Below are 26,669 nucleotides of genomic sequence, written 5' to 3'. Positions count from 1 at the left end.
TACATATATAAAATTTATTTAATCTCACCTCTACCAACTACTCCTGATTAACTTAATTTATAAATAAGGCAAAACACTTAAAAGGAAGGGCTTTGATTATTTCATTAGCTCTTCTGAGTATTACTGTCAAACTCCATAAAGGTGCTAACAAACTGCTGTAGTTACTAACCATGAGAAAGTATTTCCTTTATTCTTCTACTTTCTAGAATTTTATTGTAGAGTCAGAAGACAAAATAGTTTGGTAAGGAGTTGACTTAGTAGTAATAAGATGAAATAAAGCAAAAAACAACATTGCTTGCTTTGCAGGAAAAATTACATGTTAAACAATTGTATTCAGAAATTATTTCCCAAGGGAGAAAGTAAAAGCTTCATATTTGAGATTCAGAATGATGTTGGAAGAGAAGCATTCATATAAAGAATTAATATATAAAACTTCTCTTACCAAATGACCCCTAAATTCTCTTCTATATTTAGATAATATACTCCTGCTAAGTTGGAGGTTTTTTTAGTCAACTTGATGTAAATTTACATTTCTAAGTCTACACAGAAAAAAATTAATGTTAAATAATATTTTTGATGATGAAACCTTTGTTGAATATACTTCAAGGTCAGATATTTTTGGGTTGATTTTTAAAGATATGTCCTTTTTTTTTTAAATTCAATCAGCTGAGCACCTGCCACTTCGAAAGCATTATTTTGAAGGAGTTTAGCCCTGTCTCTGACTTTTAAACAATGGTTAGCACTTTCTTTAAGGGTCACCTAGTAAGTCGGGTGTGGGCTTATGAGCCATTCCCAACTCTGCCACTGTAGTGCAAAGACACTTTCTTATTTGTCCACGTCTTCCCCTTGATTTTTTAAACGTATAAAATACTGAAAAAGGTATTTCATGAGTCGTGTTTTGAGTAGTGTAGTTTTGAACACACACGTAAACAGGAGTAAAAGCTGCTAAATCCCATCTGTAGCCCATGTGTAGATGGCGTGGTTCTGGATGTACTTTAACCAGATGGTTCCTGAGCATGGTAATCTCAGGGTAACAAGTATTTTAGCTATTGGGAAATGGAAGTTAAGCAAGAGAATTCAATCACTGTGGGCTTTGAAGTTTCAGGCAGCACAAGAATAAGTAACATTCTGTCCAAATGCCAATAGAGCCCCGTAGATAGCTACTACTGGAGGGCAAATATGGCAAATGAGAGTGGGTCATCTCATCTTCCAATATTTTAAAAAAAATATTATCTTGGTACTTCCTAAATAATATGCCTCCAGAAACTATGAACTTTCATAAATTTCATTGTAGAGGAGCTTCAGGCCTTTTGTTCATAGGATTGCTATGGGTTGTGCTCAATTTGGAGGCAATTAACAACAACAACAGCTTGTTTCACAATAGATGTGTAGATTGTTGGAACAGAAGTGAGTCTACAAAGAAACCCATTTAAAAGAAAGAAACCTATTGTCAACTGATTTATTTTTTTTTAATTTTATTATTTTGTGTGTGTCTGTACCGTCAAATCAGATCCAACAGGTACAGGAGGAGATTGCCTCTCCTTTTTCAGCAGAGCATCTGGTGGATTCGAACCACATACCTCTGTGATTGCAATGCAGCTTCTTGCCACTAGGCTACCAGAGCTCCCCTTGATTTTTTTTTTAAATTATTTTATGTTGGTTTGCTTACAAAGTTCATATACATTGTGTTTCATACAATGATTCCCATTTGTTATGTTTTATAAAATTAATCACCATTGTACTATGCCCACCATTACCCTGTTTTTTCAGGTCCCCATTGTATCATTCTCATCTCATTTACTACCCCTACCTATCCTCACCTTCTGCTCTCACCCTTTCCCTCCTTGGATCCCCATACATATATGAAGGAATTTTTTTCTTACTATAGCTGTGTAATGCATGTTAAAATCATGAAATGTTAATGTTCATACTTTGTTCTTCTCTTTCAAAATTGTTTAAACTATTCCAGACTTCTTGCCATTCCTCATAAAGTTTAAGATTGGTTTTCCTATTTCAATAAAAAAGGCTATGAGAATTCTATTAGGATTGTGTTAACTCTCTAAGTCATGTTGGAAGTATTGATGTCTTAATAATATTATAGAGTTTATCTTTCAATATGGCTTCTCTAGCCCTTGTTTGATACTGCTATGCAAATGAGGGGGACTTTGCAGATGGGGTATGTTGGCCTATCCATGAGAAGTTTGGCTATCTACCATTCCATGGGGAGACTGGCCAGTCTCAGCAATCTATGAGGGGATTGGCTAGTCTCGCCTATAATTTGAAGAGCTCTAGTTGTGGAAAGAGATCTTACCCCACCAAAAGAGGAAGGAGAACTCTACCAACTTGATGAAATATAGGACAGTTTTGAGACTGCAGCAACAATGATGGCTAAGCCAAAGAACCAATGTGAGATGGAACTTTGCAGGGGGACCAATATCGGCAGGACTGAACTTTGTTGGACAGTTGGGGGGAGGAAAACAAATATTAGCAGGATTGAGAATGCTGCAAGGCTCCAGGCTGAGGTACCTGCCTAAACAGTTTGGGAGCTGTCTTGACAGTGTTCTATTATTAATCTGAATTATAAACTTTTGACTTCTCCTCTCCCCTCAAAAATTTCCCATCAATCTATAGACCAATTATCATTAGTGCAGTCTTTGAATAGTTAACACGCCAGGTGTGTGCCCTTAAATTTCAGCAATTTTCTTCTGAATAAGCCATAACATTAGGTGGTATTAAACATTTTAGAAGTAATTTATGAATGTGTGTTACTAGCTCATCACCTCCCTATGGCCACTTTGGCATGAGCATAGGAATAATCCTAGTTCTCATTGTAAAAGTATCCTTCAGTTGTGTTTTCAGTTTTAAAGGATAATCTCACAGTTTTATAAGAATATTCAGTCAGTAAATAGTGTTCTTTTCTGCATAATTCTTAAATAGACTTGAGGAAATACTTCTTTAATTCTTAAAAACAAAAAATCCAAAACAAAAACAACAAGCAGAAGATTCTGTCACAGAATAGAGTTGCCACAAGTCACACTCTGTGGTAACTATAGCATTAAACAAACTAAATTATGTCTTTTTGAGTGAGTGACTGTCTTATTCTAGCTCCTTTAAGTGCTTCATATTTCTGAATGAGAAAATTGAAGCTTTCTGGCTTTAGGTTAATTTGCTCACAGTTATGTAACTAGGAAGTGAAAATGTTGGGATTCAAAACACTTTTTCTTGTTTCCTCCCCTCCCCTTCTGATTCCAAAGTTCCTGCTACAAACTATTACACAGTCAAATTTTTCAGTAGATTTAAAGATTAATGAAAGTAGTGAGCTCTGGTGGCCTAGTGACAAGATGCTGCACTGCAATCCCAGAGGTGAGCAGTTCAAATCCACCAGATGCTCTGCTGGAGAAGGAGGGACAATCTCCTCCTGTACCAGTCAGATCCTATTTTACAGTACAAAGACACAAATAATAATAATAATAATAATAATAATAATAATAATAATAATAAAAGTAAACAAATATGTCAACAGACAGTTATGACTAAAGTATAGATCTTAGGAAGGTAAGTGTTACAGAAAAAGTTCTTTAATAGTGTAGAAGGAGTTATTAGGGACCATTTCTTAGAAAATTGTCAGGGAGATGAATCTTGAGTTTTTCACAAATGTGAAATTTAAAAATTCATAAGATATAGTATATATCTGTAAAAGCTTGGTTGCATGTAGGGAAATAGACAATACTAAATTGTGACTTTATGTGATCATTAAAATGATAAGATACATACTTGAATTATTTGTCTAGTGAAATTGTCAACCTGGCCACATATTACATATCATCCATGTATATGTTTTTAAAAAATCCATTGATTTCTTGAAACTAACTCTACAACATCTTAAAATAGACTTTGCAATGATTTTAAAGTTTGTAACCAAGATTCTTAAAGCATTTTACCAAGGATCTAGTTGAAGAAATTGATAGCTGCTGTGGGAGATTCAGTGACTTCTTATTATTGACTATACTGATATCAAGTCTAAAAGTTGGGAATTAGATGATTTTAAGGCTTTTTTAAGGAGTTTTGTTGTGTTTATAAGTTGCATGATTCTTTGTGACTCTGAATCCTCAAGCATTTGAAACACTTTGCTCTTATTTCCCCCTTTAGACTGGATACTCTCTTCCCAGATTTCCATTTATCTGTCTCTTAATTCTCAGATTCTATTCAAATATTACCCTCTCAGTGAAGAATCCTTTTTGTCCTGTTTCCTCTGTCAACCTGCTCTTCCCCTCACTTTAAATTCATAATGATATTTTGTCAATGGCTCATAACAACATAAAAAACAACTGATATTTTGTAGCTTTTTATTTTTAACTCTAGGTTTTTATTTTTAACTCTGAGTATCTGTGTTTCATTGACTATGCAAAGGCATTTGACTGTATAGCTCATAACAAACTGTGGCTGACTCTGAGAAGAATGGGAATCCCAGAACACTTGATCGTTCTAAAGCGAAACTTATACTTGGACCAGGAGGCAGTCGTCAGAACAGAGCAAGGGAACACTGCGTGGTTCAAAATTGGGAAGGGCGTACGCCAGGGATGCATCCTACCTCCATACCTTTTCAACCTATATGCTGAACAGATTATCTGGGAGGCTGGGCTCTATGAGGAGAAATGTGGGGTCAAGATTGGTGGACGATTTATCAACAATCTGCGTTATGCGGATGACACAACCCTGCTTGCTGAAACTGAAGAGGACCTGAAGCGCCTGCTGCAGAGTGTCAAGGACTGCAGCCTACAATATGGATTGAGGCTCAATGTCAAGAAGACAAAGATTCTCACCACTGGACCAATGAGCAGCATCAGGATGGATGGTGAAGAGATTGAGATTGTGCACGGCTTTAGTTTGCTTGGCTCCATAGTCAACAGTCTTGGCACCAGCAGCCAGGAAATTAAAAGGTGCATTGCCCTAGGAAAGTCTGCTGTAAGGGACCTCTCCAAAGTGCTGAGGAGCAGTGGTGTCTCTTTGGAGACTAAGGTGCATCTGATACAGGCCATGGTCTTCACAATCACCTGTTATGCATCAGAGAGTTGGACAATGACCAAGGAGGATAGAAGGAGAATTGATGCCTTTGAGCTGTGGTGCTGGAGAAGAGTATTGACGGTGCCATGGACTGCTAGGAAAACAAACAGATTTGTCCTGGAAAGGGTTAAACCGCGTGGCTCCTTGGAGGTAAGGATTCTGAGGCTCCATCTAACATACTTTGGACATGTTGTGAGAAGAGACCGGTCCTTGGAGAGGGACATCATGCTTGGGAGGGTGGAGGGACAACACAGGAGAGGAAGGCCCTCTATGAGGTGGATTGATTCAGTGACTGGGATAATTGGGATGGGAGTGTCAGAGACAGTGCGATTGGCACAGGACAGAGCGGAGTTTAGGGCTGTTGTACATAGGGTCACTATGAGTCGCAGGCGACTCGACGGCACATAACAACAGCAACAACATGTGATTGTAGCAATGGTGCTGGTGGAACCTGACTTCCATTAACTCCACAGGGAGAAGCGTCCCCATCCAACATCAACTGTGCAAAGCAGATCTGTATGAGGTCAGACATGCTCCCATAACTTCTATCAATTCTAACACCAACCATTCTTTGAAGCCATCCTCACTTCTTTACCACTGGGTCCTCTTATCCACTGAAATAGCCACACAATATATTCATGATTACAGAATTTATTAGGAAAGTTAACCAGTTTACAATTCAGGTAGGAAACACTCAGGATATAAGTTTTCAGTCAGGACAGTTTCTCAGAAGTGCTGACAGATACGATGACCTTAGTAACTAGATTCTACCTCACAACTCTGATTCTGTGTCCATAGATCTTATTTCTGCCAGTTATAGTATCTCCCTGTGGTCTTCCAAAGCCTGGGCAATTGTCTCTGGCTCTGTGAGGGCGCATTTCCAGTTCATCTCTGTGTGACATCAATCTCTAGTTCTCCCCTGCTTCTGCTGGTCTTAGTTGGTCTTGTACAGGAATCTTTGTCCCAAGAAGGTGTACAGTACTCTCTGCCTCATCATTTTTTTTTCTGCCTCATCATTTCTGACAACAGGAATTGTTTTCATCCTCTGGACCTGCCCAATTTAAACCTGCTGGCATGATGTCAAAATATTCTCTTTTGTAGTCTACACATATTATTTGCATGTTTCCAATCTAAAATATGCCATTTATCTTATTAGCATTATTAGTAGATGGTGAAAGTCAAGCCAATGACCGGGAAAGCCGTATTATACTGTGCTGGTAATTAAGAATACAGGGACAAACATTATAATTTGGGGTTGTCTTTGGTTAATGCAGTGTTGCTAGTATCGCTGTGGCACCATCATCACCAAGGTCAGCACAGGATTAGCAATAAGATTAAAAACAATTAGTCAATATTTCAAATGTTGTAGCACTGTTTCTGTTTGTTGTCAAGTGTACACATAAAAGACAATCTTTCTTGATGGTTCTGATACCTGAGGGATGAATTAAAACAGCAAGTCCAACAATGTCTATAGAGTGATCCGTTTTAAGGTATAAATACTTTGTGCTTGGAGTTCATCTTTAATTTAAATGCTATATAATTAGAAATATATATGTAATTAGAAAGAGGTGGCTAGTGATTTCTCTTACTGACTTTCTGTCCAGCAGACATTAAGTAGAGCCAACTCTGCAAGACTTTCTCTGCCTCTCAGTGACTGAATGGTCTTGCCTGGCAGTGCAACACAGTAACTCCCCCTGTATGATGCTTCACAGACTGTTCATTTCCAACCTGAAAACTTATGCTTAACAGCTTTGGACTTTTAAAATGTTCACCATGTCTACTCTTGAGAACTCGCATTCTTTCTCTTTGAGCTTTGAGTAATTGGTCTCAAAGGAACAGGATTTATTAGTATGAGAACACTATTAAAGTCAATAATATAGTACAACAAATTATTTTCTTCTATAATGTTGAGTGGAAGATGGATTTCATCATATTTTTATTTCTTATTTACAACACTCTAAGGGAACTCTATGGAGCCCTGGTGGCTTAGGGGTAAAAAGTTGTTCTGTCAACGCAGAGGCCAGGAGTTTGAATCCAATACCTGTTCCATGGCAAAAGATGGTCAGTCTCCTACCATGTGATATACAGCTTCTGAAAACCTAAAGGAGGATCAGTTATGAGTTGGTTCCAACTTGATAAAAATGAACAACAAGGGAACTCTAATGACTTAGTCCATATGCTGTTGCACTGCTAACCCAAAGATTTTTTGAATTTACCAGTTATTTGGCAGGAGAAAGATGGACTATCTCTTTGTGATTTACAGCCTCTGCGAACCTGATGGATGGTTGAATGTGAGGGCTTTTGACTTGAGGGCAATAAGAGAGAGTGAAGTTTTAGAGTAGATGTCTTCCATCGATAAGTCAGACAATTCTGCTATGAAACTCCTACCTTTTTTCCAACATCTTCAGAGTTAGAGTTTGTGGCTGTAATTAAGAATATAAGTTTACTAATCATCTCTTTGTAAACAAATGGTCCATTTTTTAAAAAGAAAAATAAAATAAACTTAATATTGTCTAATTTTAACATATTACTTGTTAGATGCTTAGTAGAAATTACTATAACAGTTTTACATAAAATTTTTGAAGTAGAAGCATTTTAAAATTTAAAATATTTATTGACAGAATAATCATTGAAATGTCTTGGGGGGTGTGTGTGGTTTTGTTTTTTTTTTTAATTGTTGTTCAGTGTTTTATTCTTACATATCTATTATCACTGCTGCTCTTACCAGGGCCAAATATCAATCATTCCCTCCCCCCCCTTTTCCTCCCTCAAGATGCTTTTCAGGAGGAAAAGACTAGGGCACAGAGGCTAGGTTATCAGTTAGTTACCTCAGCCCCAGGAAGTTAGGGTCGTCAGATACTAGGATGCTGCGACAATATACAAGATGGTACATGTTGACAGAGAGGGTGTAGGAGCACCCCTCCCCTGGTTCCCTCAAGGAGGGGGGTAACCATTATTTGTCCTGGGCTGAGGTTCCCCTGTTGGTTTCCCATTTGCAGTTACTTGAATAAAATATATCCATTTCTGGGGTGAAGAAAAAGAGATGCCTTTATTGCTTATTATTTGAGACAAGGTGAGCCTCATTATATGGAAGGACTGTTTTACTAGATTATATAATAAATTTACATGGATTATCTACTCAACTCCTTGCACTGAGGTTGAACTGACTTATAGCTGACCCTGCAAAGAGGTTTAAGAGACTATAAATTGCATAGGAAGAGATGGTCCATTTTTTTCCTATGGAGTATCTCGTGGATTTAAACAGCTTGTATGTGGGTTGGCAATTCAACTTCCTACCCACTAGGCTAGTAGATAGTTTTAAAACTATCTAGTAAGAGCACAGTAACAACACTGAAAACATATTTAATTTCTGTAAATAACATATATATATTGCATACAACTATTAAAAATCATAGAAAATACATAGATACATTGCATTATCCATAAAATTGCCACTGGAAAACTCATATGTTTGTCAAATACAAGACTGAGAAGGGACTATACTTTTATTTTGATGACCTCCATCAGAATATCTTGGAGAACCTCAGAAATAATAGCTAATACTTTGAGAACTGGGCATTTTTATGTTATTCCATATGTGTGCCTAATTTTTACTGGTGTGTGACTGCAATACTTTGGTTATTAGACTTTTAAACTGATCTGTTAATTATTTTTATATGGCATAGTTCCAAATAAAAATCACTGAGACAACTTCAGAAAATGGGAGGGGTTCATATTTCTTCAAAGTCTCAATTGCCAGTTAATAGCTATTTGATAAAGTTGAAACAACTAAAAGTTACATTGTATGTAAAACTCTTACTTCAGTGTTCTGCAAATAGAAAATATAAAAATCTTACTATTTATTACTCTTACAAATTACAAATCATTGCTTTATTAAATTAGAAAAATCAATGCAAAAGAACCACACATTATATCATCTCTGGTCTATTACGTTCAAGTTGTTATTGCTGTCTACTTTTGATTAAGATCCAAACTATAGGTGATTCTCCAGCAAATTTTTCATATGAGAGTAGATTGCCCATCTTTCTCTTGTGAAGCAGTTGGTGGCCTTGAACCACATACCTTCAGGATTACAGTGCAGCTTCTTGCAATTAGGTCACCAGAGCCTCCTTTACAGTTGAGTACGTTCTGTAACCCCATGCATGCTTGAACTCTACAAGGAACCAAAACATTTAAAAGGATCTGTAGCTTATCATGAAGTTCTTTGTAATTGTCTACTGTTTATGTAAATTATTTTACATAAATAAAAACATTCTCTGATGTTTAAAAATTTTAGTTGGATGTTTGTTGTATTAACTTAAGGATATTATCTTGCCTTAAGTTCTCTAAATCATATAACTTTATCTTAAAGTAGCACACAATCAAATTATTATTATTGCTGTTATCAGGTACCATAGAGTCGAATACAACTCATAGCAACCCCAGTAGATTTAAATCTTAACCTATCTTGTACCAACCTCAAAATATCTGACGTATGTGAGCCCATTGCTGCAGTCATTGTGTCAATACACCTGCTTGAGGGTCTTCCTCTCCTTTACCATCCCCGCTCCTTTCTGAGCATGATGTCTTTCTCCAAGGAATACCCTCTTCTAGTAACATGCCAGAAGTATGTGAGATGATGCTTCACCATCGCTTGCCTCCAAAGAGCAATCTGGTTTCACCCTCTCCAAGAAATATCTGTTCAGGTTATTCAGTACTCTTTTCAACACCATAGTTCAAAGCCATCAAGAATTCTTCTATCATCTTATTCATTGTCCAGCTCTCAGCAGCAAGTGATTGAAAAGACCATGGCCTGACTCAGGTTCACTTTAGTCCTCAAACTAACATCATTGTTTCTCAGAAATTTAGACAGGTCCCTGGTCCCTGGCTGCAGACTTTCCCAGTGTAATATGTCTATTTATCTGCTATTGTATACCAAGTGTATTGATTCTTTAGCCAAGTAAAATGAAGACATTGACAGTTTCAATCTTTTCTTCATCTATCATGATGTTGCCTGTTGGTCTAGTGGTGAGAATTTTTGTTTTCTTGTTGTTGAAATGCAATCCATATTGAAGGATGTTGTTTGATCTTTTTTTTTTTTACTTAATTTGTAAACCTTCTAACTATATTTAAAGTCACCTATTCAAACGCATGCAATCATTTTGCCAATGTAACCAGGCTCGAAAACGACATATTTCTTGACGTACCAACTTTAAATATATTACAACTTATAGTGATTATGACTTGAAGTAAGATTTACTATGTTTTAACTCTTGTCCAATATCTCAATATTAACACTGAACCTACAGACTTGTCAGACTTGAGTTTTCACTCATCAGCAGAGTGAAGGGGCTGTTTGATCTTTTGCAGCAAGTATTTCAAGTCCACTTTCAGTAAGCAACATTTTGTTATCTGCATACTGAAGGCCATTGATGAATCTTTCTTCAATTCTGATGCCACATTCTTCTTCATGTATCATAAAAAAATATACAAATTTTGTATTTCAAATTAGTAGATTCCAAGTTAATGTTTGGTTATATATTTGTGAAAATGCAACTAAATTATATAAACTACTGCAGCTATTTTATATTGTTTTCTTCTTAGACTTCACTCTATTGATGGACCAGTACTTCTTTGAAAGCAAATTAGTCAAATGATAGAGATAGTACAGTTTAAAAGACAACAACAGTATTTTTAGAGTTATTGTTATGTACCATTCAGTCAGAACTGACCCCTAACTGATCACACAGGAGCAGCTGGTGGATTTGAACTCCATGTCGTCAAATTGACAGCACAACTCCTTACCACCAGGCCATTAAAGCTTCCTGTTTTTATAGTAGTTTCTGAAAATGAAGGCTTTTGTTCTTATTGAACTATTTCTACTGTGTGTAAGTACTTTGATTTCGGATATTTTTAAAAGTTCTTCTTTAAAAAGTTTGAATTTTTACTACTAGTAAGTATTATTAGGTATTTTAAAAGACCCATATTTGCAAAAGATTGTGGAATCCACTTCCTAAACATGTCTCTGGAAACTCTATAAACTTTGGTAAATGACAATAGTTATAGAAAGGCTTCACAGGCCTTTTTTTCATAGGGTCGCTATGAGTTGTGCTCAACTCAATGGCTATCAACAACAACATAACTAAAATATAATATTTTTCTTTTGCTTAGTGGGTCATATGATCCAGGAAATATTAAGGTTTTCCTTATGATTGAGATGTCATGTTAAAATAAAAGTATTGTTGTTTGACTTGGCATAGAAATATTCTAGATTGAAATATAAGTTCTAGCATAGGAATACTAAGCCTGCCTAGACATGATAATAGATGGAGAAAAAATTGAAACTGTCAATGACTTCATCTTGCTTGACTCCACAATCAGTACACTTGGGACCTACAGTCAGGAGAAATGGGGATGTATTGCAGTGGAAAAATTTACAGTCAGGGACCTCTCCAAATTATTAAACTGTAATATGAATTTGAGGACAGACATGCACCTGATTAAAGCCATAGTCTCTTTCAGTCACTTGCTATGCATTTGTGAGCTGGTAAATGAATAAGGATAGAAGGAGAATTGATGCCTTTGAACTGTGTCATTGCAGAAGAGTACTGAATATTCCATGGACTGTCAAAAGAACAAACATGTCTTGGATAATTGGCAGCCATAATGCTCCTTGGACACGAAGATGATGAAGCTTCATCTCACATACATTGGGCATGTGGCTAAGAGAGGTTATTACTTGGAAAAGAACATCATGCTTGGAAAGGTTGAGGGGTGGTGAAGGAGTAGACAACCCTAAGTGGTGGTTTGGCACAGTGATGTCAGCAATGGGCTTGATTGAGTGTGCCAGAGATTCTGAGGATGGCACAGGGTAGGACCAGAGGAGCCAATTAAAAGAAAGTGAAAAGCCTCAGTTAAGCTTTGTTTCCCACAAATAACCTACTAGGTTATGGATGTTGTATAATTATTATTTGAAGAAGAAACTGAATAGAGTTCATTAAAATAACAAAGGAGGACTAGAAGTTTGAATCTATATACGTCATGGAAACATCTTCTCTGTCTCCTGTCTTTCTGTGATATTTTCCATCCAGCTGCTGAAATAGACTGCCTTCTGGAAATTAAAACCCACATGCTCCGACCACAGCAGTAAATCTGGCAGAACAGATGGTCCTGGGTGAATGTTACACCTCTGCATGAAACCCTGGGATTTTATCAATAGACTTTGCCCTATTGGGAGGCAGTCATGGAAACTGGAGTGATAAATTAACAGCAAAGCCTTCATCCTTCTATCAAAACAGTCTTTCATGGTTTCTTTTGTTATATCGTTCTAATCAAATAAAACTTTGCTGTAGGTCAAATATCTAAGGACATCAAAATATGTCTAAATCATCTATTGTATTTTCCCTATAGTAGCATGGAGATATGATTACGTTAGTAATTTAGTTCCACATATCAGATTTTACAGAATTACTTGTTGATGTTGTTTTTTCATTTAAAATAACTTCTGTTTCATATTTTAAAAAAGAAGTTATGTTAGTTTATGTGCTCAGCATCATTCAATATTTTATTTACTGTTGTGTGGGAAGAAAAAACCCAATGATGTTGAATCTCTTTTTTAAGTCTAACTCTTGACTCTTACCTTGCCTGATCTGATCCTTTTATTTGACCCAGGAGCCATCCAGACATCCCCACATCTGTGTTTTCTTAGCTTTAACACATTCTGTTGTTTTTGTTATTTGCAAATTACTGAGAAGACAGAAGTGGACAAGATACGATATAGTTCCTACCTTTGCTGGGTTTTCATCATAGCAAATAATAACAAACCACAATATCTGTGAACCTTACCAAGTCTGTGATGCAGACTACTAGGTAGCTGGAATGTTGTGCAAACCCATCATATTATGTACAGGCAGTCCTTGTACAAAGAATCCATAGTGAAAGCCCATTATATTGAAACCTTGTGTTAATCCTCTGGACAAGTCTGAGAGCTGTATTCATTGGATAAGGGAGAGCAGCTGTGCCAGGGGTGCAGCTGAGAAGGGAGGGGACTGTGCTGGCTGGCAGATTAGTACCTTGTGCACATTCATGGAGGAGTTGGGGTCAGAAAACATGGAGATGGTGTATTGGAGACCTGGTATGTGGGTGCTGGGAGCACAGCTAGTGGTTGGAGCTGGTTGCCCTCACCCTGTTGTTATGCCAGCTTTCTGCTCCCACATAGCCAACACCTATGGTGAGGACAGAGGAGTTACAGTAGGCAGGGCATCCTGAGCCAGAGTGAAAGGGTGCCTGTTGCTAGGCAGGTGAATGATGCCAGACGATGGAAGAGGTGGCTTTGTGGGGGCTAGAATGACCTCTGACGCCTCGTTGAACATTCCATTTGTGGGAATTGTGTTTTAAAGACCACTTGATATAATAAAAAGAGGGCTGTTTCCCTAAAAAAAGCTTCTGGGACAACTGACATAAGTTTCGTGGGACATTATTTGAATTGGCATTAGATATTGTATATCTGTATTTGATTCATTGCTTCATTAAAATTTTAGGAATAGATATAGGAACTCACAATAGGTGGTGGGGTTTTTTTGTGGTTTGTTTTGTTTTGTTTTGTTTGGCTGAGAACAGTGTACTTTATTGATGGTACATGACAAGATGGGCTCTCTAAGCCTCTCCCCTTTCTCAGGGTGACTGGTTGGAAACTGTGTCAAGGAAGTAAAATTCTTGGGAGGGGGCGAGTTGGGGCAAGGACTCCCTAGCAGTGAGGGTCTCTCTCTTCTAATGCTATTGCTGAGGCTGGTGGTCCAAAGAGCTCTTATTCTTTGGAGGACATGTGAACTATCATAATAGGGGTTCTTAGCTATCAGTGTCTGTCTGGGTGGTATAAATGCTTAAGCAACTGAATTGACTTCTGAAAACTCAACACTATAAACCGTATGGAACACAGCTCTGTTCTGTCAAATATGGGGTTGTAATAAGTTGAAACTCATCAATGATGATTGGTCTGGTATTCAGCTGGCTGAAGGTCAATGAGGCTTCTTAACGTTGTTGACCTGATGCTTGCAGGTGGGAATGTAGGATTGATCGGGCTTTATCCCAAGTGATGAGCAGGGGTTGACTGGGAAAAGATGTAAAGTATTTGGGAGATGAGTGAGTATAGAGACTTCTGAAACTGGAAAAAATAAAAGTCTAGGACAATAGCACGACAGGGATAGGGCAGTTTTCTCCCCTTTTAGAGCTGTGGAACTTAATGGGATGAACACAAATAGAAGTCAGAGCTGGAACTCAGTCCTGCTCAACTCCCATACTCTCTCTAGTTTAACAATACTTTTTCCCTATTGGACATTAAATCATGCTTAAATAATTGTTTTTACCTGCACATGCAGATTCATTCTCCATGAATGGTTTCATGGAGTAACAGAAGTTGCTTTCATGCATTCAGCATTCTTCTCTCTTTTGTTTTCCAGCGTTCCAACATTCCAGAGCCTTCCTGAAGAGATTCTCAGTAAGCTTGCTGATGTCCTTGAAGAGGTAATTGTTTTTAGCTCTTGAACTTTTGGAGAGAGATGATCCAGCCTCTCTGCTGTCTTCTTTCACAGCTGTGCAAGCCCAAGAAAGACCATTTAGATTCACTTGCATTTTTAAACTCTGGAATTAACTACACATTTGATTGCATCACACAAATAGTTCAGCACATCCTACATTTATACACAATTAGAAATGTAAAAGTTAATTTAGCTACAAAGGAAGAAAAGCTTTTTCTCATAGCCAATATAATGTCCAAGAATGAATGATGCTATAATTCTCTCACTTCAGTCCAAGTATAATAATGCCATATTTACTGCAACATAAAAGGTTGGCTATTATGGAGTTTACAATAGGAATTAGCTATTGAGAACATGTTTTAGTAGCACATATTTTACACATTAAATTTTATGCTTGTGCATGGAATATCACTGCTAATCTTTGTTTCCTACCCAAGCCAGCTAGAGTTCTGCAGCAGAGGAGAAACACGGTAGGTTATTCAAACTAGGCTGCTTCTCTGAGATTCATAAAGAAGCATCAGCAGAAAAAAAGTACTTCCGTAACAACTGATGTGATCAAAGCTGAGTTTAAAGCACACTGCTTTCAGTGTCTGTGTTTGGTCTCCTTAAGGTATTGAGAACATAAGTTCTATTTAGGATTGAAAAGATTTTAAAAAATGATCTGTTCCCTCCTATTGTGGAAAAGTAAATGAGTTGATGAAATCTAAGAGTAACACCTGTGAACCCAAGACAGCCCAAAGTAGGATGCCCTGAGTTAGGCAACATGGAGGCAGGCCCACGCCACCATCACCGTCTGTCTGACACCCACATAGTGACCCTCTGTCAGGGTCATTCAGGGTACTTAGAATCAAGTGTTTGTCTTGAATTATTGTTTGTTTTATTGGTAACATAATTATATATTTACCATCTGCAGTCTTCTACTGCTCTCTTAGTCTTTGGACATGTAGCAATGAAACAAAACAAGCCAAAACCCCTTCACTATCTCTGCCTTACGGAGCTTAAATTATTTTGAGGAAGTTAACAAGGGAGATAATAGGTAATTGTTTTATACTGTGCTAAGATATATTGTTAGAAATAATTATATATTTACTCTTCACTATCTCTCCAGTTAATCCAACAATTTAAAATATGCATGCACTGTATGTATTGATATCTCTCTATGTATCTATCTGTGCTTCCCATCAAGTTGTAATTGACTTGTAGCTGACCCCCCAGAACGTTATCAGAGGTGGCAAATCACACAGGAGGAGAGTGCCCATTTTCCTCCTGTGAAGCAGCTGGTGGATCTGAACTGTGTTTCTTTGCTTTGGCAGTGCAATTTCTTACCACTTAGCCAGCAAATATCAGAACTCTCTGATGGCAGTGGGTTTAGGGTGGTCTTATTACTTAACCTTTTACCTTAGTAATTCCCTTGATTGAATATACCTTGTATATATGTGTGAGTGTGTGTGTGTGTGTATACGCATCTAGAAGAATGGGCAGTCACCTGTGTGATGAAACACCTCTGAAAACTTGCTGGAGGGTCAGCCATGTGTCGGTTTCAACGCGATGGTACCTAAGTCTGTATATCTAGACATGATGTTGTGTGCTGTCCAGTTGGAACTGACCCATAGCTGACTCCAAAGTGGCTTTTGTCCAAGGCAATAAATCGTACAGGGGAGACTGCCCATCCTTCTCCAGTGGAGTAGCTGGTGGATTCAAACTCTGTGCCTTTGGGTTTGTAGCACAGTTTTCTACTAGAGATTTCTGTATAGACAGACAGGGAACATTTCTCTGTCTATAGCTATAAATTGCATAGGAGGAGATTGTCCAGTTTTATCAATAGAGCAGCTGGTGGATTTGAAACAGTTGCCCTTCAATTGACAGCACAGTTCCTTAACCCTTGAGCCACTAAAGCACCATATACGTAAAGTTCATATCCATGCATTTTACACCTTCTAAAAACTCAGGTAAGAATCAGTACACTTGGTGGTATATATATAACAACAGTATAGTTAAACAATATTTATATACACATTACTTCCCCCCCTTTCTGCGTGTATGTGTACCTGTACACATATGTTGCTCTTGTCCATTGAGTCAGAACCGACCCATTGCTGACCTTCCAGCAGGTTTTCAGAGGCAGTTAAGTGCATGATTGGAAATTGCCTATCCTTCTCCTGTGGTTCCTGTGGAGCAGCCTGTGGATTTGAACTGTGTGTCTTTGGGATTGCAGCACACCTTTTTACCACTAGGCCACCAGAACTCCCTTATATACACAAGGTCTATTCAAGCAAGGGATGTGTTAAGGTAAAAGATTAAGTAGAGGAGACCCCCTCAAATGCCCTGTCACCAAGTAAGTTCTCATTCTGCAGTCTGATCTGATCCTCTGCCAGGCTTCCAAGGCTGTAAACTTTACAGAGGGGGATTGCCCTTCTTTCTCCGTTGGCACAACTGGTGGATCTGAACTTCCAATCTTAAGATTAATAGTGTAACTCGTATTGCATTACTCCACCAAAAATTCAAGTAGAAAAGAATAGGTAGAATTTGGGGAACCAGTCCAAGTAACTAGGGTTGATAGTAAAGACTAACAAGATATACAGAAATGTGAGCACTCGGTGAAGATCTTGTCTAGAACCTCATGGAAGGGTGTACCTGGTTCATGTTATAGTGTGCCACTGAGTCTCCTGCAACTCATAACAACCCTATGTACAACAGCCCTAAACCCAGTTTTTTTCCTGTGAAGTCTCACTGTCTCTGACACACCCATCCCCATTACTCCAGTCGTTGAATCAATCCACATTATCAAGGGTCTTCCTCCCCTGCGGCTGTCCCTCCACCCTCCCAAGCATGACATCCCTCTCCAAGGACTGGTCCCTCCATGCAGCATGTCGAAAATATGTCAGATGAAGCTTCAGAATCCTTGTCTCCAAGGAGCAGCCCAGTTTAACCCTCTCCAGGATGAACCTGTTCATTTTCTTAGCAGTCCATGGCACATTCAATACTCTTTTCCAGCACCACAGCTCAAAGGCATCAATTCTTCTATACTCCCAAGTTATTGTCCAGCTCTCTGATGCATAACAAGTGATTGCAAAGACCATGGCATGATTCACCCACAGTAATAAAAACGGATAAGATTATAGTAAGCAGTCAGAGAAAGAGAAAGATTTTACACTAACAGCAGTTCACATAGAGCTATTCAGGTCATTGAAATGATGTTGGGTTTTCCTTGAAGAAGGAAAGAAGGCATCGCGGGCATTAAGCAGAACAATAAAATGATTTGATTTACATTCTTTACAGGACTGTTGTGCCTGCTGGGTTGGGAAAAGATTAATTATCATTTCTTGGCAATAATGCTGGAGGGAATGTTGGTAGCTTTGTCCAGTATATGAAGTTGTTTAGGAAATTGTCAGATTGTGAATAATGTTTGAAGATGAATCTGAATGTGTGACAGATCAATGTTGCAGTTAAAAATCTTCAATTATAATAACATTTTAGAAATGTTTTAAAAGCATAGTGTGAAAAGAAAAAAGTATAACAAACAAGATGGTAAACTATAATTTACATACATTAAACTGTATTTACACAAAAATGCCTTTCTGCTGAGTATATGGTTAATTGGAGCTGGCAGAAAAGGGAGAGCTATGTAGGGAACTCTGGAGGCCTTAGTTCTTAGTGGTAAGAAGCAAGTCCAAAGACATGTGGTTCCAATCCACCATCTGTTCCTCTGGAGAAGGATAAACAGTCTCTTCCCAGGCAATTTTCTGCCTCTGAAAACAAGCTGGAGGGTCAGCTGTAAGTTGGTTCCGACTTCATGGCATACAATATCATATTTTCCAGGAGGTTCCAGCTTGTAAGAAACAATTATGACCCTGTAGGACAGAGTAGAACTACCTGATGTGGTTTCCTAGGCCATAAATCTTAATGAGAGCTGACCACCAGGTCTTTTCTCCTATAAAACCAATGCTGTTGTTGTGTATTGTAGAGTCAGAACCAACCCTCTTTCTGCTTTTCAGAGGCAATTAATAGCACTGGAGGGGATTGACTAGCCTTCTCCCACAAACTGTGTGCCTTCAGGATTGCAGCACTGCTTCTTACCATTAGGCCACCAGAACTCTATAAAACCAATTTGTTGTTGTTGTTGATTGCCTTCAAGTCAAGCACGACTCATAGCGACCCTATGAACAAAAGACCTGGAGCACCTCTACAACTATCGACATTTATCAAAGTTCATAGAGTGTCTGGAGGCATGTTGTTTAGGAAGTGGATGCCACTCCTGCTTCCATTAGTGGCTTGGCAAACCTCATCTTTCAATTAGGAGCCAGTGTTTAAGTATTGTACTTCCAGAGCTCCTTAAAAGTGTTCCTAGGAAAACATTGAATTAAGCTTTGATATTGCATGTTAACAGATGGGGTATAAGAGTCACTAGAGGTCTGCGAAAGCAGGGGGAAATCAGGAACATGTAATACATTCAAAACCAAGGGAAGAAAAGTCTTTTGAAGACTCTAAAGGGATGCTTAGGTTTGAGTTTTGCTGAAAAGGCTCTAGAGATGAAGTAGTGAGTGGAGAGGATAAAGTAGTTGTTGTAGAAAGGAAATACTGTGGATGCAGGTGAGGAAGAGGCTGTGTGTACAACACCTTTGAGGGACACAAGAAAAATTGTTCTCTAGTCCACTGTAATCCCAGAGGTGCATATTTCATAACGACCAACTTCTCCATGGGAGAAAGGTGGATGCTCTTCTCTCCTGAAATTTACTGCCTCTGAAAACCCACTGGAGGGTCAGCTGTGAGTTGGTTCTGACTCAGTGACACACAACTACAACCTCAGTAACACTGCCTAATAATGCTAGAGGAGGTATGGTATCCTAACACACATATATAGATCAGTGGGTGGCTGGGAAGTTATTATTGTGGAAACATATTCAGATTTCTTCTATTGGTTCAGTGATACAGGAAGCAAGGTAAACGACTGCAGGTGAACTTGGGGAGAGGTATGAGAGGCTGGAGGACTGGAGAATGTGTGGGAGATAATTGTTTAGTAAAGAGGAAGAGCCAATGGACTAGGGAAATACAGAATCATTAAGCCCTCACTTGATGTCAGCAATCCCAAATCGAAAGTGAGACCAACTCATTTGCTTGTATGTGCCTTTTTCAGCCTCACTGATTGCCAGATACAGCCTCCAAATAGGCCAGAATTTGATTTCACAGGATTTGTGTTTTGCCAAGAGGGAATGTCTGGTGAAGGGAGAGACTAATGCATTGATGGTGCTTGGGAGGGATGTTTATGTGAGTGGCTGTGAAATTAATCTGAGCAAAGAGAAGTGCCAGTTAGGGGTGAAGCCCAGTGAAAGGTGGTAGGATAAATGAATTTTAGACTTTAGAAATGGAAGAGTTATTGGATTTGGGCTGAAAGTGATGATAAATTAGAATGATACTGGAAATGTTTCCATATCTTGGTACAGGGAGGAGGGTGTGATCTCCAGCACCTGAAAACTTCTGTGGACTTTTAAGTTGTGACTTACTGAGGTGAACTTTCCAACTTGCCGATGTATTTATGGTTTCCCTAATCTCAAATATAACCCTAAAGTAAAGCAGAACATTGTCACGCTTGACTCTGATGCTCCAGTATGAAAAATTTATGAGGAGAGTATTGACTGTGTTAGACTCTGACCATACTGACTCCTACACCTATTCACCTATTCACTCTGTAAATGGAAGATTCTTTTCTCAGTTGCTCTTTGGCTCTTTGTTTTCCTCCCTGAATACAGTGAAAGACTCCGGGTGACCTAACATCCCACACTCACACTCACACCCCTGAAATACAAATAAAATTTCTAACCACAGTCAATACCCACCTCTCAAAAGACACCGATAGAAGAAAACGTCTCTTTACTTTTCCCCCTTTCCTATAGCTGTGAAAGCATTTGTTGTGTCTTGCCAAACAACTCTGGTGGTATAAATAATTCTGACCAGAGAAATATTTTTTTTTTAAAAAAAGAAATGTTTTTCTCGTTGATGTCAGATTTCCTAATCAGAAGATGCTCTAATTTAGATTTGGATTGTGGGAACAAGAGTACTGCCTATATGCTGCTGAATGAAAATGAAGACATATGATTAAGCACTCAGACGGTTGTTTTCAGAACATAAGAATGGAATAAATACACAAAATACAAATACAAAATACATATACTGTGCAATGCATGAAAATACTCAAGTTGAATAAATAAGCACAATGAGAAATTAAATTATGTATCCAATAAAGTGAAGACAATTTGGAAGAACAAAAGCAATACTAATGTCGCATAGCATTAGAAGAAATGAGATCGGATAACTGAGCTGTTTTTCTTTCTACAAAATAGCCACATAAAGATGGAAAAGATGATTCTGAAAGTAAAGCAGGATTTTTATAGCCTCCAACAAAGAAGTTTGCAGGCTTGTTTGTGTCTTTGACAGTTATTTATGAATCACCTACAGCCTGCCAGCAATTGTTTATATTCCAGTAGGAGATACAGATGACACTTCACTTTACATGAAAGTGAGAAGCTACCCTCTACTGGTTTACTAAAGAAAGTCCTCTTTGAGTAGGTGACATATAAGGTGAGAGCTGAATGAAAAAGAGTTAAATATGGACATCATGTGTATCAGGCAGATCAAAGAGCAAATGCAAAACCTTAAATAAGATAGGGATGATGTTTTTGAAGAACAGAACAGAACTGTTGAGGACACTAGTGGAATGGAATGAAGGTGGAGAGAATCAGACAAGGCCAGATCTCTCAGCTTTGAAAGTTGTCTTGGGATGGGTTCTGACACCCATGGTGACAGAAAACTGTAAGCCGTAGAGTTTTCAGTGGCTGCTTTTTTGTAAGCCAACTTCCAGGCCTTCTTTCAAGATACCTCTGAGTGGACTCAGACTTCCAACTTTTAAATTTGAAGCCTAGTGCATTAACTTTAACATTTGCATCACCAGAAACTTCATGACAAAGGGACTTCATCTGTATTCTAAATGCAGTGGAATGTTGTGAAGAGTTGCCAGTAATGGGAAGGTGGCGTGATCTGATTTAGGTTTTTTGTAACTTTAATGTATTTCTGCATTTCTTACTCTAATTGTGCAAATGATTCCGCTACCCTAGGGAGGATTTATTTATTTTTTTTTTTATTTTCTTGGCATTGAGATTCAATCCATATTGAAGGCTATGTTCCTTGGTCTTCTGGAGGAAGCTTCAATTCTTCAAGCAAGCCAAGTTGTATCCTCTGCATAACAAAGATTATTGGTGAGCTTTCCTCCAGCTCTGATGCCACATTCTTTGTCACAGAGTCTAACTTCTTGAATAATTTGCCCAGCATTCTGATTGAATAGATAGGGAGAAAGGAGACATCCCTGCCACACACCTTTCCTCATTTTAAACCATACCGTGTTTCCTTGCTCTGTTCTCACAGTAGTCTTCTGCTTTAGGTACAGGTTTCACCTGTACACAATTAAATGTTCTGGGATTCCCATTTTTCTCAAAGTTAGCCCCAACTTATTATGATCCACACTGTCATATCTCTTTGCATAGTCAGTAAAGCACAACTAGATAACCTTCTGGTGTTCTTTGCTTTTAGCTAGGATCATCTGATATCAGCAACAATATCCCTGGTGCCATGGCCTGTTGTAAATCTAGCTTGAACTTCTGGAAGTTCTGTCTATGTGCTGTTCTTGCTGGTTTTGAATCCTCTTCAGCAGTATTTTTCTTGCATGTGATATTAATGATAGTATTCGATAATTTTCTCATCCCGTTGAACCTCCTTTCTTGAAAATGAGAGTATAAATCTCTTTAACTCACTCGATCAGACAGCTGATCATCCTAATTTCCTGGCTTAGACTGGAGAGCACATCCAGATCCAGAGAACATGCATCTTTTAGTTGAAACATCAATTTGTATCACATCGATTCCTGGGGCCTTATTTTTCCCAATGCCTTCAGTGAAGCTTAAAGTTTTCCCTTCATCCTATTGGCTTTTGGTCAGGTACTTTCTGGAATACTTTAGTGTTGGACAGTTACTTTTGGTACAGTGAAATAGTCTGTGTATTCTCTCCATCTTTTGATGCTTTCTGGATCATTCAAAATTTTGCCCATAGGATTTCTGTTTTGTGACTGGAGATTTGGATTTGTTTTTTCACTTCTTTCAGCTGGAGAAATGCCGAGTAAATTCTTTCTTTTTATTTTCAAATTCCAGCTTGCACATTTCCATTATAATAATTTGTTTTCTCATGCTGCCTTTTGAAATCTTCAGTTAAGCTATTTTACTTCAGTATTTCTTCCTTTTGTTTTGACTTCTCCATGCTCTAATGCAATTTTAAGGATCGCTTCTGACATCCATTTTGGTTTTTCCTTTCTCCTCTGTCATTGCAGTGACCTTTTATACTCTTCATAGATGATATCCTTGATATCATCACACAACTCATCTGGCCTTCCATCATTAGTTTAATATGTCAAACCTATTCTTAAGATACTTTTTTAAACTCAGGTGGATTAGACTCATGATGATATTTCATTCTGTGGACTTGTCCCATTTTCTTCAGCCTCACCTGGAACTTTCACATGAGTAATTGATAATCTGTTCCATAATCAGCACCTAGCCTGCTTTTGACTGCTGCTATTAAGATTCTCCAAGAATTTCTTCCACAGATGCAGTCAGTCTGATTCCAATGGAGTTCATCTGGTGAAGTCCATCTGTAAAGTCACCTCTAATTAATTTTTAAAGATATTTGCAAGGAATAAATTATTGAATGTGCAAAATATGATCATTCTATTTCCAGTCTGATTTCTGTCACCAAGTCTGTACTTTGCAACTACCATTCCTTCTCCATTGTTTTCCACTTTGTGTTTCAGTCATCAATTATCATTAACACATCTTGATTGCATATTTGGTCAATTTTAGGCTGCAAAGTTTGGTAAAAATCTTCCTCATCATTTGCTTAAAAGTTTCCTTTTTGGCTTTAGCTTGGTGTGTATATTTGATAATGGTCATATTAATAGGTCTTCCTTGTATGCTTATGCATTTTATTCTACCACTCACAACATTGCATCTGCCACTCATGCAATGTTGTTGAATCTCAGCATCAAGTAAACAAGAATTCTCACTACTAGACCAATAGGCAACACATCATAGATGGAGAAAAGATTGAAACTGCCAATGACTTAATGTAACTTAAATCCACAATCAACCCTTTTGATAGCAGTAGTCAGCAGAAAAGGAGATGTATTACACTGGGAAAGTCTACAGTGAGGGAGCAATGATATCGAGGACTAAGGTCATTTCAGGCCATGATCTTTTAAGTAACTTCCTATGGATCTGAGAACTGGACAGTGAATAAAGATGACAGAAGAACTGATGCCTTTGAGCTGTGATTTTACAGAAAAGTGTTGAATATTACAAAGACTGTCCAAAGAACAAATAGTTACGTCTTGGAGAGGGTGCAGCCAGAGTGCTCTTTGGAGGCAAAAATAATAAAGCTTCATGTCACATACTTTGGGCATGTAGCTAGGAGAGGCAACTCCATGGAGAGGGACATCATTCTTGGACATGTGGAGGGCTGGCAAAAGAGAGGAAGACCCACAACCAGATGTTTCTTTATTATGAACTCTATGGTTAATCTCTTTAGATCACTTACATTTTTCAAATGGCTTAAAAACCACTAGTTTATTTCCAGCTGGTAAATATCTCTCTTCCATTATTACCTTCCTAAAGTCCACAGAGAAATACCGTTGCAAATAAACCCAATACTTAATGTATGCCCACACATAATGAATGTGATAGATTTTTTAAACGAGATGGCGATGAGAAATAATTTTTCATAGAGAAAATGAGCCAAGATTAGTCCATATTGTCACAAAGAGTGTTTTGAGAATTAATTTACATTGGGCTTATCATTTACCATTGGTAGTGTGGACGTTTAAGCAATTTATAGTAAGCTATTCTTTATTAAAAGTGATAGATTAAGTCCAAGTTACGTCAACAAATTACATTTTTACCACCTGGGGTAGCATAATTTTTCTTTGCCTATGTTAGTAGATGGAAAACAAAGTCTATCAGACTATTTTTTTTTTTGCTTTTAGTAAAGTCCATTTTATGTCTAGTCCTGTCTTTACAAATTGGATTTTATTCACTTAGAATAAAAATCTCAGTTCCAATAACTTTTTAAAAATTGTTTTGCTTTGAGTCCACACCTGGATGGCTGGATCATGAATGCATTTGAACCTGAATAATGATCTGTTCTAGGTTGTGTCTCAGGAAGATATATTTATTTATACTTTTGGTTATTAGGTATTTATACCAGTACATCCCTGACAGAGTTCTAGACAAATAACACTTTTCAGTCTTCTTGAATTTTTATGAAGGGGTATGATGAGAAAGTAAAATCAGAAAGCACAGAGGTTGGGGGGAAAACCAGCAATATAAACAAAATAACATTGTTTGATGTTATTGTAGGAAGCAAATATCAGATTATGCAGTCCAGACATCATCCTGGAAGAAGGTAATATAACCTTTGCTGCAAGGTCTAGCAGGGCTGATGAAATTTTCTGTTGTTTTCAGCTGTATAAGTCTTCCTTTCTTTTACCTTCTAGTGTTGACATCTTCCCAAACTCCTTTGCATTCTCTGAAATCTTCAGTAACACAGGGAAAACTTCTGCCTTCAGTTGAGTTAATGGTGTTAATGTGAGCCTCTTTCTTTTGTCACTCTAAATATGTCTACACTCTTCAGAAAAGAAACTAATGAGGAAAACAGGAATATTATTAGTTTTCTTTGAAATCCTATCTTTTATGACTAAACTTTTTGTTCCCAACCTGCAAGATTGGTTTTTGCTGTTGAAAGCCAAGTGGGAAAAAATCCAAAGGACCTGTTCTTTTTCAACTGCTTTGGCCTAAAGGAGCTGGAGTTTAGAAAGTGCTCCCTCTTTTTTTCTTTTACTTGCATGTTTGTAGGGGAAATCAATGCTTTTGAGAGGGAATACAAGAAAAGATCTCTCTCTGTGTCTCTCTTTGTGTCTTTCTCTGTGTCTCTGTCTGTGTGTGTGTGAAGGACCCAGGAAGAAGAGATTAAAAAGTAAAGGGGGAGGGGGATTTATCAATTTGATGGGTGGAGGGGTGAGGGAAATGGAAAGAATTTGTATTCAAATTTTGTAAATAAACTAGTAGAAAATAAAGAAGTAAATGAAAAAAAATAAAGGCATACTCTTGGATTGGTAGCTTCATAACTAATGTTATTACAGAAGTAAAAATGATTTTTAAATGGCTTTATCCAGATCTACAAGCCTTTAGGCATTTATAACTACCATTTCTTAAGTTTCATCTTGGCTCGAAATCCTGTGAATGAAGTTAAGATCAAGCAGAATTGAGACTCCTGTTCCTGTAGTGGGTAATGTCTAGACAGTTTGAGCTGAGACAAAGTAGAATGACAAAAGAAAAATTAGTATTCTAGACTCCTTATCTCCATTTTAGACCACAGATACAGAAAAACAAAATACCATATATCTTAGTTATATCTAGTGTTTTTATAACAGAGCTATAAAAAGTGAATGGCTTTAACCAACACAAATTTACTCTGTTAAAGTATAGTAAAGCCAGATGTCCAGATTCAGGGTGGTAGTTCTAGGGAGAGGCCTCCTCTCTGTTAGTTCTGAAGGAAGGTCATTGTCTCATTGAGCATCCATAGGCTTGGTGTTCCTTTGAGATCTCACTGTGTCGTGGTCTTCTCCAACGTCAAAGAGCTTCATAGTGCAGGCACCTGAGTCAAAAGGGTGCAGTCCACTCCTGGTATTTCTTGTGGTATCAAGATTCTGTCTGCTCAGCCAGCTTTCCTTTTTTCATTTCTTCAGAAATAAAAGGTAGCATAGGCTGCATAGGAAAATTTCCTTACCTTACATTGATCACAGTATAATGGGATTAAGGAATGCTGCATTCCACCCTTATATTTTTATAGCTATTTGTGTTATCAGATCATGAGGGATCTTTATATAGTTTCCAAATTCTATCATTATAAACATACATTTTTTTGAGGAACATGGAAATTAAATCCATTATATTATATGTCATAATTTTTAAAATT

The 26,669-nt window shown here is 37.8% G+C and overlaps 1 protein-coding gene across 2 annotated transcripts in view; it reads left to right on the top strand.

The window, feature by feature from the left end:
- PRKG1 (protein kinase, cGMP-dependent, type I) overlaps nt 1–26,669 on the top strand; it is a 1,522,098-nt gene that overhangs the window by 1,103,742 nt on the left and 391,687 nt on the right. For both annotated transcript variants that reach the window (XM_006880306.1, XM_006880307.1), the window contains exon 5: nt 14,523–14,586. In XM_006880306.1, the coding sequence (XP_006880368.1) occupies nt 14,523–14,586 (64 nt within the window). The remainder of the gene's footprint in view (nt 1–14,522; nt 14,587–26,669) is intronic.

The sequence above is a fragment of the Elephantulus edwardii genome, unplaced genomic scaffold (assembly GCF_000299155.1).
Source record: "Elephantulus edwardii isolate Elephantulus edwardi_28Jun2011 unplaced genomic scaffold, EleEdw1.0 scaffold00007, whole genome shotgun sequence".
Taxonomy (NCBI): Eukaryota; Metazoa; Chordata; class Mammalia; order Macroscelidea; family Macroscelididae; genus Elephantulus; species Elephantulus edwardii.
The sequence above is the reverse complement of the archived record's forward strand: the minus strand, read 5'-3'. Positions and strand labels throughout refer to the sequence as shown.